The 14069-nt window shown below is 45.7% G+C and overlaps 1 protein-coding gene across 1 annotated transcript in view; it reads left to right on the forward strand.

Annotated features, from left to right (window-relative positions):
- RAB35 (RAB35, member RAS oncogene family) overlaps positions 1–14069 on the forward strand; it is a 36185-nt gene that overhangs the window by 4829 nt on the left and 17287 nt on the right. Inside the window, exon 2 of the mRNA XM_068238719.1 lies at positions 10939–10989. Within this exon, the coding sequence (XP_068094820.1) occupies positions 10939–10989 (51 nt within the window). The remainder of the gene's footprint in view (positions 1–10938; positions 10990–14069) is intronic.

Raw genomic sequence — 14069 nt, forward strand, 5'->3', positions numbered from 1 at the left:
CGATTTCCGTGGAAACTGGCCCGGAGACAAACTTATGCAGAAAAAAGACTAAATAGCTTATAGTGGTCTCACAAAGTGGATTGTAAGCGAGAGGACAACATTTGTTTGAAAATATATTGTGGTAACTGATATTACATGGGGCTTTTTTTTCCCATTGTGTTATAGAATTCCTCTTGTTCACTATCACAGATTTTTGATTGTTCATAGCAAACTCAATACCTGGGCTACTTCTTTTGTATAGCTCCTTTCCAGGGATTGCATTTGTAACAAATAAATTTAATACGGAGAATCCCCCATTAAGAGATGGACTAGTCAAAAACCTGTCAGTTCCATCAGATTTCTACTAAGTACTATAATTGTTCCCAGGCTGGTTACCCCAAAATAGAGCTCGTCAACAGCTCGCATATGCGCACTTACAAGGACCTGGTTGGGCTCTGATTTTTTTTTCGCCTGAGTGAGCCTGTGCTACTGCGCAGGTGCAGTTCGGCCCTGCTTTGGGGTCTAATCACTGGATCAGCCTGGTTGAGGAGGACGGGTCAACTTTCTTTAGGATCCAGACCCTTCCCCTCCCAAGGTAAGTGAAAAAAAAGTTAGGATGCAAACCTCACAGGTTTGCTGTAAAGTGGATCCGAGGTGAACTTAACCACTTGAGGACCACAGTCTTTCTACCCCTTAAGGACCGGCCACTTTTTTTCCATTCAGACCACTGCAGCTTTCACGGTTTATTGCTCGCTCATACAACCTACCACCTAAATGAATTTTGGCTCCTTTTTTTGTCACTAATAAAGCTTTCTTTTGGTGCTATTTGATTGCTCCTGCGATTTTTACTTTTTATTATATTCATCAAAAAAGACATGAATTTTGGCAAAAAAATGATTTTTTTAACTTTCTGTGCTGACAATTTTCAAATAAAGTAAAATTTCTGTATACATGCAGCGCGAAAAATGTGGACAAACATGTTTTTGATAAAAAAAAAACCATTCAGTGTATATTTATTGGTTTGGGTAAAAGTTATAGCGTTTACAAACTATGGTGCAAAAAGTGAATTTTCCCATTTTCAAGCATCTCTGACTTTTCTGACCCCCTGTCATGTTTCATGAGGGGCTAGAATTCCAGGATAGTATAAATACCCCCCAAATGACCCCATTTTGGAAAGAAGACATCCCAAAGTATTCACTGAGAGGCATAGTGAGTTCATAGAAGATATTATTTTTTGTCACAAGTAAGCGGAAAATGACACTTTGTGACAAAAAAAAAGAAAAACAAAAAGAATCCATTTCTTCTAACTTGCGACAAAAAAAAATGAAATCTGCCACGGACTCACCATGCCCCTCTCTGAATACCTTGAAGTGTCTACTTTACAAAATGGGGTCATTTGTGGGGTGTGTTTACTGTCCTCGCATTTTGGGGGGTGCTAATTTGTAAGCACCCCTGTAAAGCCTAAAGGTGCTCATTGGACTTTGGGCCCCTTAGCGCAGTTAGGCTGCAAAAAAGTGCCACACATGTGGTATTGCCGTACTCAAGAGAAGTAGTAGAATGTGTTTTGGGGTGTATTTTTACACCTACCCATGCTGGGTGGGAGAAATATCTCTGTAAATGACAATTTTTTCATTTTTTTTACACACAATTGTCCATTTACAGAGTTATTTCTCCCACCCAGCATGGGTATGTGTAAAAATACACCCCAAAACACATTGTACTACTTCTCCCGAGTACGGCGATACCACATGTGTGGCACTTTTTTGCACCCTAACTGCGCTAAAGGGCCCAAAGTCCAATGAGTACCTTTAGGATTTCACAAGTCATTTTGCGGAATTTGATTTCCAGACTACTCCTCACGGTTTAGGGCCCCTAAAATGCCAGGGCAGTATAGGAACCCCACAAATGACCCCATTTTAGAAAGAAGACACCCCAAGGTATTCCGTTGGGAGTATGGTGAGTTCATAGAAGATTTTTTTTTTTGTCAAAAGTTAGCGGAAAATTAATTTTAAATTGTTTTTTTCACAAAGTGTCATTTTCCACTAACTTGTGACAAAAAATAAAATCTTCTATGAACTCACCATACTCCTTACGGAATACCTTGAGGTGTCTTCTTTCTAAAATGGGGTCATTTGTGGGGTTCCTATACTGCCCTGGCATTTTAGGGGCCCTAAACCGTGAGGAGTAGTCTTGAAACCAAATGTCGCAAAATGACCTGTGAAATCCTAAAGGTACTCATTGGACTTTGGGCCCTTTAGCGCAGTTAGGGTGCAAAAAAGTGCCACACATGTGGTATCGCCGTACTCGGGAGAAGTAGTACAATGTGTTTTGGGGTGTATTTTTACACATACCCATGCTGGGTGGGAGAAATAACTCTGTAAATGGACAATTGTGTGTAAAAAAAATCAAAAGATTGTCATTTACAGAGGTATTTCTCCCACCCAGCATGGGTATGTGTAAAAATACACCCCAAAACACATTGTACTACTTCTCCCGAGTATGGCAATACCACATGTGTGGCACTTTTTTGCACCCTAACTGCGCTAAAGGGCCCAAAGTCCAATGAGTACCTTTAGGATTTCACAGGTCATTTTGCGACATTTGGTTTCAAGACTACTCCTCACGGTTTAGGGCCCCTAAAATGCCAGTTCAGTATAGGAACCCCACAAATGACCCCATTTTAGAAAGAAGACACCCCAAGGTATTCCGTTAGGAGTATGGTGAGTTCATAGAAGATTTTATTTTTTGTCACAAGTTAGTGGAAAATGACACTTTGTGAAAAAAACAATAAAAATCAATTTTCCGCTAACTTTTGACAAAAAATAAAATCTTCTATGAACTCACCATACTCCTAACGGAATACCTTTGGGTGTCTTCTTTCTAGAATGGGGTCATTTGTGAGGTTACTATACTGCCCTGGCATTTTAGGGGCCCTAAACCGTGAGGAGTAGTCTTGAAACCAAATGTCGCAAAATGACCTGTGAAATCCTAAAGGTACTCATTGGACTTTGGGCCCCTTAGCGTACTTAGGGTGTAAAAAAGTGCCACACATGTGGTACCGCCGTACTCAGGAGAAGTAGTATAATGTGTTTTGGGGTGTATTTTTACACATACCCATGCTAAGTGGGAGAAATATCTCTCTAAATGACAATTGTTTGATTTGTTTTACACACAATTGACCATTTACATAGAAATTTCTCCCACCCAGCATGGGTATGTGTAAAAATACACCCCAAAACACATTATACTACTTTTCCTGAGTACGGCGGTACCACATGTGTGACACTTTTTTGCAGCCTAGGTGCGCTAAGGGGCCCAACGTCCTATTCACGGGTCATTTTGAGGCATTTGTTTTCTAGACTACTCCTCGCGGTTTAGGGCCCCTAAAATGCCAGGGCAGTATAGGAACCCCACAAGTGACCCCATTTTAGAAAGAAGACACCCCAAGGTATTCCGTTAGGTGTATGGCGAGTTCATAGAAGATTTTATTTTTTGTCACAAGTTAGTGAAAAATGACACTTTGTGAAAAAAACCCAATAAAAATCAATTTCCGCTAACTTTTGACAAAAAATAAAATCTTCTATGAACTCGTCATACACCTAACAGAATACCTTGGGGTGTCTTTTTTTCTAAAATGGGGTCACTTGTGGGGTTCCTATACCGCCCTGGCATTTTACGGGCCCAAAACCGTGAGTAGTCTGGAAACCAAATGTCTCAAAATGACTGTTCAGGGGTATAAGCATCTGCAAATTTTGATGACAGGTGGTCTATGAGGGGGCAAATTTTGTGGAACCGGTCATAAGCAGGGTGGCCTTTTAGATGACAGGTTGTATTGGGCCTGATCTGATGGATAGGAGTGCTAGGGGGGTGACAGGAGGTGATTGATGGGTGTCTCAGGGGGTGGTTAGAGGGGAAAATAGATGCAATCAATGCACTGGGGAGGTGATCGGAAGGGGGTCTGAGGGTTTGGCCGAGTGATCAGGAGCCCACACGGGGCAAATTAGGGCCTGATCTGATGGGTAGGTGTGCTAGGGGGTGACAGGAGGTGATTGATGGGTGTCTCAAGGTGTGATTAGAGGGGGGAATAGATGCAAGCAATGCACTGGCGAGGTGATCAGGGCTGGGGTCTGAGGGCATTCTGAGGGTGTGGGCGGGTGATTGAGTGCCCTAGGGGCAGATAGGGGTCTAATCTGATAGGTAGCAGTGACAGGGGGTGATTGATGGGTAATTAGTGGGTGTTTAGGGTAGAGAACAGATGTGAACACTGCACTTGGGAGGTGATCGGACGTCGGATCTGCGGGCGATCTATTGGTGTGGGTGATCAGATTGCCCGCAAGGGGCAGGTTAGGGGCTGATTGATGGGTGGCAGTGACAGGGGGTGATTGATGGGTGATTGACAGGTGATTGACAGGTGATCAGTGGGTTATTACAGGGAAGGACAGATGTAAATAATGCCCTGGCGACTTGATAAGGGGGGGTCTGAGGGCAATCTGAGCGTGTAGGCGGGTGATTGGGTGCCCGCAAGGGGCAGATTAGGGTCTGATCTGATGGGTAACAGTGACAGGTGGTGATAGGGGGTGATTGATGGGTAATTAGTGAGTGTTTAGAGGAGAGAATAGATGGAAACACTGCGCTTGGGTGGTGATCTGATGTCGGATCTGCGGGCGATCTAATGGTGTGGGTGGGTGATCAGATTGCCCGCAAGGGGCAGGTTAGGGGCTGATTGATGGGTGGCAGTGACAGGGGGTGATTGATGGGTGATAGGTGATTGGCAGGTGATTGACAGGTGATCAGTGGGTTATTACAGGGAAGAACAGATGTAATTAATGCACTGGCGAATTGATAAGGGGGGGTCAGAGGGCAATCTGAGCGTGTTGGCGGGTGATTGGGTGCCCGCAAGGGGCAGATTAGGGTCTGATCTGATAGGTAAAAGTGACAGGTGGTGATAGGGGGTGATTGATGGGTGATTGATGGGTAATTAGTGGGTGTTTAGAGGAGAGAATAGATGTAAACAATGGATTTGGGAGGTGATCTGATGTCGGATCTGCGGGCGATCTATTGGTGTGGGTGGGTAATCAGATTGCCCGCAAGGGGCAGGTTAGGGGCTGATTGTTGGGTGGCAGTGACAGGGGGTGATTGATGGGTGATTGATGGGTGATTGATGGGTGATTGACGGGTGATTGACAGGTTATCAGGGAAGATAGATGCATACAGTACACAGGGGGGGGAGGGGGGGGGTCTGGGGAGAATCTGAGGGGTGGGGGGGTGATCAGGAGGGGGCAGGGGGCAGGGGGGGGGGATAAAAAAAAAAATAGCGTTGACAGATAGTGACAGGGAGTGATTGATGGGTTATTAGGGGGGGTGATTGGGTGCAAACAGGGGTCTGGGGGGTGGGCAGGGGGGGGTCTGAGGGGTGCTGTGGGCGATCAGTGGGCGGGGGGGGGGGGCAGATCAGTGTGTTTGGGTGCAGACTAGGGTGGCTGCAGCCTGCCCTGGTGGTCCCTCGGACACTGGGACCACCAGGGCAGGAGGCAGCCTGTATAATACACTTTGTATACATTACAAAGTGTATTATACACTTTGTAGCGGCGATCGCGGGGTTAACATCCCGCCGGCGCTTCCGTATGGCCGGCGGGATGTTACGGCGGGTGGGCGGAGCCAGTTGCCGGGGAAGCGCGCGTCATCAATGACGCGATCGCTCCCCCGGCATGCCTAAAGGACGCGCCGCCTGAAGGCGTATTGCGGTCCTTTAGGCGTCCACTTTGCCGCCGCCCATGGGCTGTGGGCGGTCGGCAAGTGGTTAAAGTACTTCTGAACTGGTGGGATTTAGTTTTAAATTATTTTATTACTGGTGCTGTGTAACTTTCACAGCACACAGCGCCATCCTTCCCCCTCCAGCGCCCCCCCTGTGGCCATTTTAACAACATATATTATCGGGGAGGAAGTGACAGTCCTTCCTCCCCGCTGTGTGTACATAACTCTGCCCCCTCTACCTGCCGATTTAGATCCTTATGTGTTACACTGCACACAGCGCGCAGGAGAGCTGCGCTGTGTGTGGGCTCATGTTAATTGAGGTCGGAAGAATATCTGATCTCAATTATTACAAGTCCGCACACAGCGCAGCTCCCCTGCGCGATGTGTGCAGTAACGCATAAGGATCTAAAGCGGCACGTGGAGGGGGCGGAGTTATGTACGCACAGCGGGAAGGAAGAACTGTCACTTCCTCCTTGATAATAGCCGACGTTCTGCCTCAGTCGAAGACTGAGCAGAACGGGGGGCAGAGGGGGCACAGGAAGGGGGAAGCTGGTGCTGTGTACTAGTCGCAGCACCAGCAATAAAACAATATTAAAGGTTTAATTGGAGGGTTAAAAAGGTTAAGCGGTACTTTAAGCTCAATTAAAAAAGTGTCCCCTATATATTTAGGGCAATCTTCCCCCAAAAAGGTTGTGTTGTTTTTTTATACTTTATTTCTTTAACAATTTAAAAATGCTACGCCCCCAGCCACTCTAGCGCCTCAGCATTCTGTATCCCTTGCTGCAGTATTCATCGGGGCTGTGGAGTCGGAGCAATTTTGGGTGCCTGGAGTCGGGAAAAAATGCACCGACTTTGACTCCTAATGAATTTGTAACTGTAATTAAAATAGAAAATATGATAAAATTTTCTATTTCTCAGATAATAGTCATTAAAAATAATGTATATATACAGTATATATACAGAAATAGCTGTGCTCAGTCCACAAAAATGAAATAAACCAATCAAAATTAGCTACTTGTGCTGCTTCAATAAAGCAGTCCCCGTATTTTTAAAGTCAGATATACATATCTGATTGTGACTGTATATATGATGTGTACACAGGAAGCTCTTATATATACTAAATAACATCTATGCTGTAAGAATAAAGCCTGATGTGTAGCCGTGTCACTAATAGAGATGGTCAATGAGATGGAAATAATTCTGCATTGATGCTTATTTATGCAAATGTATGCACTCTTTGCTCATGAAATCAAATAATTTGGTATGTTAAAATTTGGTTTGGTGACTACAAATTAAAGGGTACCTGAGATGGATGAAAAGTAAAGTTTTATACATACCTGGGGCTTCTTTCAGCCCCCTTCAGGTCAATCAGTCCCTCGCTGTCCTCCACCACCTGGATCTTCTGCTACAAGTCCTGGTAATTCAGCCAGTCAGCGCAGTCCGGCTGCGTGCCGCTCCTACAGCCAGGAACATTCTGCAACTGCACAGGTGTAGTATGCTCCTGGCGGCGGAGTGTGTGCATGCGCACTACATCCGACTGGCTCAAGTACCTGGACTCATAGCAGAAGATCCAGGTGGTGGAGGAGGACAATGAGGGACTGATTATCCTGCAGGGGGCTGGAGGAAGCCCCAGGTATGTATAAAACTTTAATTTCATCTGTCTCAGGTTTACTTTGTCACACAGTAGTACTATACTCTACATATGCACTCCTCACAGAGCTGCAGGGAATCCACTCAGAATGTTGTGCGCATTGAACACAGAGGTGTTTATCACCCATAAACCTGGTTCAGATTGTGCATGAAGAATGTGTAATAGAGGAAGAATCTCCTCATTCCCCTGCAGAGTACCTGCACATCACTCTTACATGTACCCACAGTTACATAGCCTAGGGCCTGATAGATGTTCTTTGTTCCGGTTTGTACCTTTTACAAGTACTCTTACTAGTTTTAGTCTAAAGGGAATAAATATAGTAGTCTACATATCCTTCTCAATTCAGTTGTCTTGTACAATTCCTAAGCGTTGGCCGTTAAGAGACTAATTTCACGTTACATACTTTTAATCAACAAAATTGTAATATGCAAATTAGAGGAGTCAGAGTCGGTGAAATCCTAAACTGAGGAGTCGGAGTCGGTGGATTTTCGGACCGACTCCACAGCCCTGGTATTCACGGGAACACAGAGTTGGGAGGAAGAGGCATTCGCTGAAGCAGGAGAAGGGGGCGTTCCCAGCCGAAGCAGCTGAACTCACGCAATGCTTGCGTGAGTTCAGCACAGGTCTCCTGAAGCAAGCATCGCTATAGCAGCCATATTGCTATGGAGTCCTGTGGCTGCTCGTTGCTGAGGGTGGCCCGGGTCCTGACCTGGCTGTGTGCACCATGCCCACATGTCCGCAGCCTGCACCATGCCCACTGCCGCTCACTGTAGTTTTGTGCACAGCTCAGTGTCACTGTTGCCATGGCAACAATGCTGAAGTAGGCCACTGCACTACATACAGCGGGCGGCCAGCTTCCGTGTTGCCGGGAGCAGCGCCAGGAACAAGCAAGCATCTGCCACCTTCTTCACCGCTCTGTGTGTGTGCGGTTACTGTAACTGTGGGGAGTTTGGAACGGGTATCGGAGTCATTTAGTAACTTACTGCTGGGAGGAGGGGGGGGGTTACTTATTCTGTGTGTGGTGTAACACTTTACTTAGTGTGGAGGGGAGGGTTGTCACTTACTATGAGTGCATTTGTGTGCGAGAGGGTGAACCGGCCCTGAAACTAAGAGACCAATATGCATGGGGAAGAAAAGTGTGTGTGTGTGTGTGTGTGTGTGTATGTGTATTTCGGAGGCAACTTGTATGGAGTGGACACCGCTACATCCCACCAAAATCCACGACAGTGCACGACCTGGTTAGCAAGTCCAAAAGTCACAAGAAGGAGAAATGGTCCGCACTTGTCAGTGAAGATTTCCTTTATTAATGGACATATCCAAAAACATCCAGGGCAAACATCACATAGCTGACATGTTTCGGACTAACCGTCCTTAATCATAGCTAACAAACAAATGACCATCTAGACATATATGTAGGAGTATGTGTGTAGGATGCCCGCCCATGATCCCGCCCTGCCGGGGAGGAGTCAATTTGGGCTTGAATGCAAAATTAAAACACATATACAAATATACAAAAATAAAAATGCATAAAATGCAGAATAAAAACAGTAAACGGCGTTCTTAAATGCTGACCTATAAGGACTAATTCTACAAAGTCAAAAACAATTTCTCATAAGAATAGAGATAGGAATTAAGTAATAGTGGCAAGGTCCCATCTGGCATTTAAACCATATGGAGTTCTAGTATTTAATTCGAAAATCCACATGGCTTCCCTTCGCAATAATCTTTTATGTAGATCTCCACCTCTATAGGATGGAGTGACTCTCTCGATACCACAAAAAGAAAAGCTAGTCATATCTCCCCCATGGACCTTTCGAAGGCAAGGGGGAGGGGAGTGGAGGTGCAGATCCGCTTGTGTAATGTGATTACAAGCTGAACATGGCTGCCCTCATTGTATCCCAGGAATAAAAAATGATATGCTGTTGAATCTGTTTGCCGCTAGAATTGCTGTGTAAACTATCTAAACTTTAGATAAGATGTTTAGACAAGTTACTTGTTACAGTTAGTTTTGCTTCCTAGCTTCCCGACTATATGTAGACCTCAATCTTGGCGGTCTCTTATGCTGGGAATACACGGTTCGTTTTTGCCTTCGTTTAAACCTTCGTTTCGATTGTGCCTTTTGTCCTTTTCGATCCCGAAATAATCGATCATACGGTTAATATCACCACCCACGGTTTCGTTTTTTTTTTCGATTCTGATGGTTTCGTTTTTCCAATGATCGAAGGCTGCAAAGAAACGAAACGAAAATCCCTTTTTACAGGGACGGACTAGCATAAACGAATATATAATCGATCTGAACAGCCATCAAGCCTACCAATGGCTCGATTAGATGGATAAAGAGAGATAATATCAAACATGTTCGATCACTAGTCGTTCGTTTTTGGGGTCTATTAATCAAAACTATAATGAGATTATGACTATTTTCACATACGTTTTCAACACTCGATTCGTTTACCGAACGAATCGAAGGTTTAAACGAAGGCAAAAACGAACCGTGTATTCCCAGCATTAGGAGAACCTAGGTGCTCCATTTCATTTAAAACTTATAGACAAATTTCAAAATGTTTCTGACTCTCCTATCTTCTTCTATTGCCTAAGGCAAATAGAATATAGTTGAGCTGGGCCAACAAGCGCAATTATATAATTTCTGTAGGTCCAAAAAGCCCTGCGTGGGGGTTTGCCATTTCCTTTCTTTGGCATGCATGGGTTCAGCAGCATGAGTTTTTAAAATAATGGCAATAAGAGTATCTGTAATTGCTGTTTCAGGTTTGACAGTGTTGTTATTGGTGTTTCAGTACATTGCACCCCATTTATTGCCTAACCAACCCCCCAATGGTAAATCCCTTCCTTTATGCTCAATCCCACCTCCTCCGCCCCAAACCATAGACAAATTCATTGCACCTAACTCTATCATCCCATGAAAAGTAATCCCTAAACCAGAAAAAACACAAAAGGAGAAAAGCCCTGGATTACCTCCAGCAGGCCTGCAAAAATTTGTCTCTAGCTGTCCATAAAAAAAAAACAGGTTTTGTTCCTTGTCTTTGCAAATACATGTTAAGCTATGGGGGTATGGCAAGCCTCCTGTTTAACCCATGGCCCTTTGCTGGCATGCACACAAATTACAATAGATAAACATGCCAGAGAACTCAAATAGGGCTGACATTCACTTTTAATGTTAGTTTTATGTACATGTACTAAAACCCAGCAGGAACCAAAACTTGACCCCTCAAGCAACAGTTCAGAACTGAGGCTGTAGAAATTTGGCACTAGTCCAGTTTAGGAAACCCTGCAGGGAATCTCATAGGGAACAGTTCTAACAGATATCGCTGCTAATTACATTAATTTACTACATCTCCCATCATGCATTATGGCAGCCGGGGCTACGTGATATCGATGGGGGCACAGTGATCTGCAGCAGGGAAGATGGGGGGGGGGGGGGGGGACGGAGGGGTAGTAGTACACCTTTGGTGAAAGTATTGACAACTGAAGTGAAATATAAAGTAAAAAGTTCATATGTTAAACTGTGTTTTTTTTTGTTTTGTTTTGTTTTTTAGGTGTTGGAAAGAGTAGTTTACTTCTACGGTTTGCAGATAACACATTTTCAGGTAATATATCACATATATTCCTCTTTATGTGCTTGGTATTCTCACCTTGAATGTATTTATGCCAGTGTTCTCCCCAGGCTCTTTTATAGTTTTGGTGAGCACCCAGCTGTCATCGGTTCACCTCCTCCTATGCTGTAAGCAGAGTTGTGCAGAGAAGCGCTGGCCCTGCATTCTCTCATCTTGCCCCACCCGGCTACTTTTTCATGCCACCCGGCTGGAGAAAATTCTGGGGAGAACACTGGTATGCACTGCACCACCACCAGTAGAACCTGAAGCTGTGCACTGAGCCTTACAAAGGTTCACCCGAGCTGGAGAATATGTGTTTTTGTAAACCTGGAATAGACTTTTTAAATAATCTGCCATAATCGCCTGCATCTTGTCATCCCATTCAAAAGTTTATGAAAGGCCTGTAAATTATTAGTTGTGCAACCATAGTCCTCTGCTGTGCACTGTAAAGTCTGAACTTTTTAACAAAGCCTAGAAAGCTTGGAATTATTTGAGTTCTCACTGGCGGGTTCATGCATGACTGTCGCAGTTAACCAAATGCTAGGTCACTAACTATTTAGCAGCCCTCACTAGTGTGCAATGTTATCCTTATTATTGTGTTTCTATAGTGCTGATTGCTGACCACCTCTGCAGTTCTTTATTGAGTACATAGTCTTATCACTATTTTTCCCTCAAAGGAGCTCTCAATCTGCCGCCTACCATAGTTACATTTAAATGTCTGTACCACAGCCTAAATGTGGCCATACATCAGGCAACTTGGCGGCTGATCGACCCTCCGATTTGATTATTGTAATCTAAATGGATGAAAATCCGTGCTGCCAAGTGCATGCCCGGCCGACCATGTGACCAATTTCGAGACGAAAATTGGTCACATTGTCGATTGCGCATGCTGCTAGATGTCGGTCCGAAGTTGGTCGGGTGTACGGCGGCCGATTTTGGAACGAGCAACGAAACTACCGCCATAATGTATATGTGTGCGCATTTATACATTACCTCTCCTGTAGCAGCCTTCCGAGTGGTGTCCGGCCATCTCTCCGGGTTCTAACAGCCACATACACGCTGGCAGCGCATAGCGTCTGATGTCCGGGTCGGGTGCAGCAGCGCTAAGCTGTGGTGACCAGCTTTCCTGAACCCCACCATACCTGCTACTAAGAAGCACGCTAAACCAGCAAGATGAGTGGCATCAACAAAGGAGGGGATAAGGCTTCACAGAAAGCTGGGAGCAGCACCTGAGCCAACAGCATCCTGGATCTATTCAGCTGCTCCTTTCAGAACAGCAACCTGCCTCCTCTAAGATGACGCCAGAGGGCAGTAATACAGGTGTGCGCTTCTCACACTGATAGAGAAATTAGCGGCCTGACACCTACATCACAGTCTTTAGCATGAAAACCCAGAAGAACTATCTCTGCATTATGAGATCCTGCTGGGGAAGAATAACCAAAATGTAATCTGCCTCTCACCCATAAGCTGTCATCAGTCTCATATATTGGAAGATGCTCTTTGCGTTGCTCCAAAAAAATTTAAACCTGAAATGTTTGTTCCTAAGTCAGTCTGACGTGTTGAAGATAACAGTCCAATGTTGGTACATATTTTCACTTGTTGGGATTGCTCTTTACTAAAACTGATTTGAAATTCTGTGTTCCATAAAGTAAAGCCCCGTACAAGGCATGCTGCCTAGTGGGGATTGCGCCCAATCCCTCGGGCAACATTGCTGGGGCTGCACAGATGTGTCGCTAGCCTGCAGACTGTTAATGTGTTCTGTTGCTGCGCAAGAATGGGGGTGGAGCAAATGGCAGAAAGAGCACGGCTGTGATGTCACACCTAGGTGAGTGGAAAGAGCAATGCTTTAGGCTGAAACTGATAAGAATGGTAGGGGGCTTCTGTACACACAATGGATTCTCATCAGAGGTGGTTATCAGCCATCTCAGCCGAGTTTCATCTAGAATGTGTATTGTTACCTGTCCTTTGGTCTACATGACAGAATCCAGTTCTACAGGGTTGCATATGTCAATATGGGATGTAGGAGCCAATAGAACATTTTTAGAGGAGTCCTTTACATTAATGTGGACCTGAACTCTTGCACAGGGCAGAGAGAAAACATAAAGGAATGCACCCTGTATGTATTTAGAGAGTTTAGTGTGTCTAAATCTCCCTCATCTGTTCATAATCACAAGTTGTAATTTGATCTCTCCCCTGTGTCACATGACTGCCATGGCAGATGAGCTTATTTGAAAGCACAGTATGTTAACCACTTAACGACCGCCCCCAGCCGATGGGCGGCGGCAAAGACCGGTCCCAAACGACCGCAATACGCCCATCGGCGGGGGCGGCTGCGGGAGTGGCTATGCGGCGATCGCGTCATTTGTGACGCGATCAGCCGCCGGGGACTGGCTCCGCCCCCCGTTCGCCGTAACCCGCCGGCCGTTCGGAAGCGCCGGCGGGTTACTGGCATCCGGATCGCCGCTGCAACAGTGTATAATAGGCTTTGTAATGTATACAAAGCCTATTATACTGGCTGCCTCCTGCCCTGGTGGTCCCAGTGTCCGAGGGACCACCAGGGCAGGCTGCAGCCACCCTAGTCTGCACCCAAGCACACTGATTTCCCCCCCCCCTGCCCCCTGATCGCCCACAGCACCCCTCAGACCCCCCCCTGCCCACCCCCCAGACCACTGTTTGCACCCAGTCACCCCCCTAATCACCCATCAATCACTCCCTGTCACTATCTGTCAACGCTATTTTTTTTTTAAGTCCCTAATCTGCCCCCTACTCCCTCCTGATCACCCCCCCACCCCTCAGATTCTCCCCAGACCCCCCCCCCCCCCCCCGTGTACTGTGTGCATCTATCCCCCCTGATCACCTGTCAATCACCTGTCAATCACCTGTCAATCACCCGTCAATCACCCCCTGTCACTGCCACCCATCAATCAGCCCCTGATCTGCCCCTTGCGGGCAATCTGATCACCCCCCCACACCAATAGATCGCCCGCAGATCCGACATCAGATCACCTCCCAAATCCATTGTTTACATCTATTCTCTCCTCTAAACACCCACTAATTACCCATCAATCACCCCC

The sequence above is a fragment of the Hyperolius riggenbachi genome, chromosome 1 (genome assembly GCF_040937935.1).
Source record: "Hyperolius riggenbachi isolate aHypRig1 chromosome 1, aHypRig1.pri, whole genome shotgun sequence".
Taxonomy (NCBI): domain Eukaryota; kingdom Metazoa; phylum Chordata; class Amphibia; order Anura; family Hyperoliidae; genus Hyperolius; species Hyperolius riggenbachi.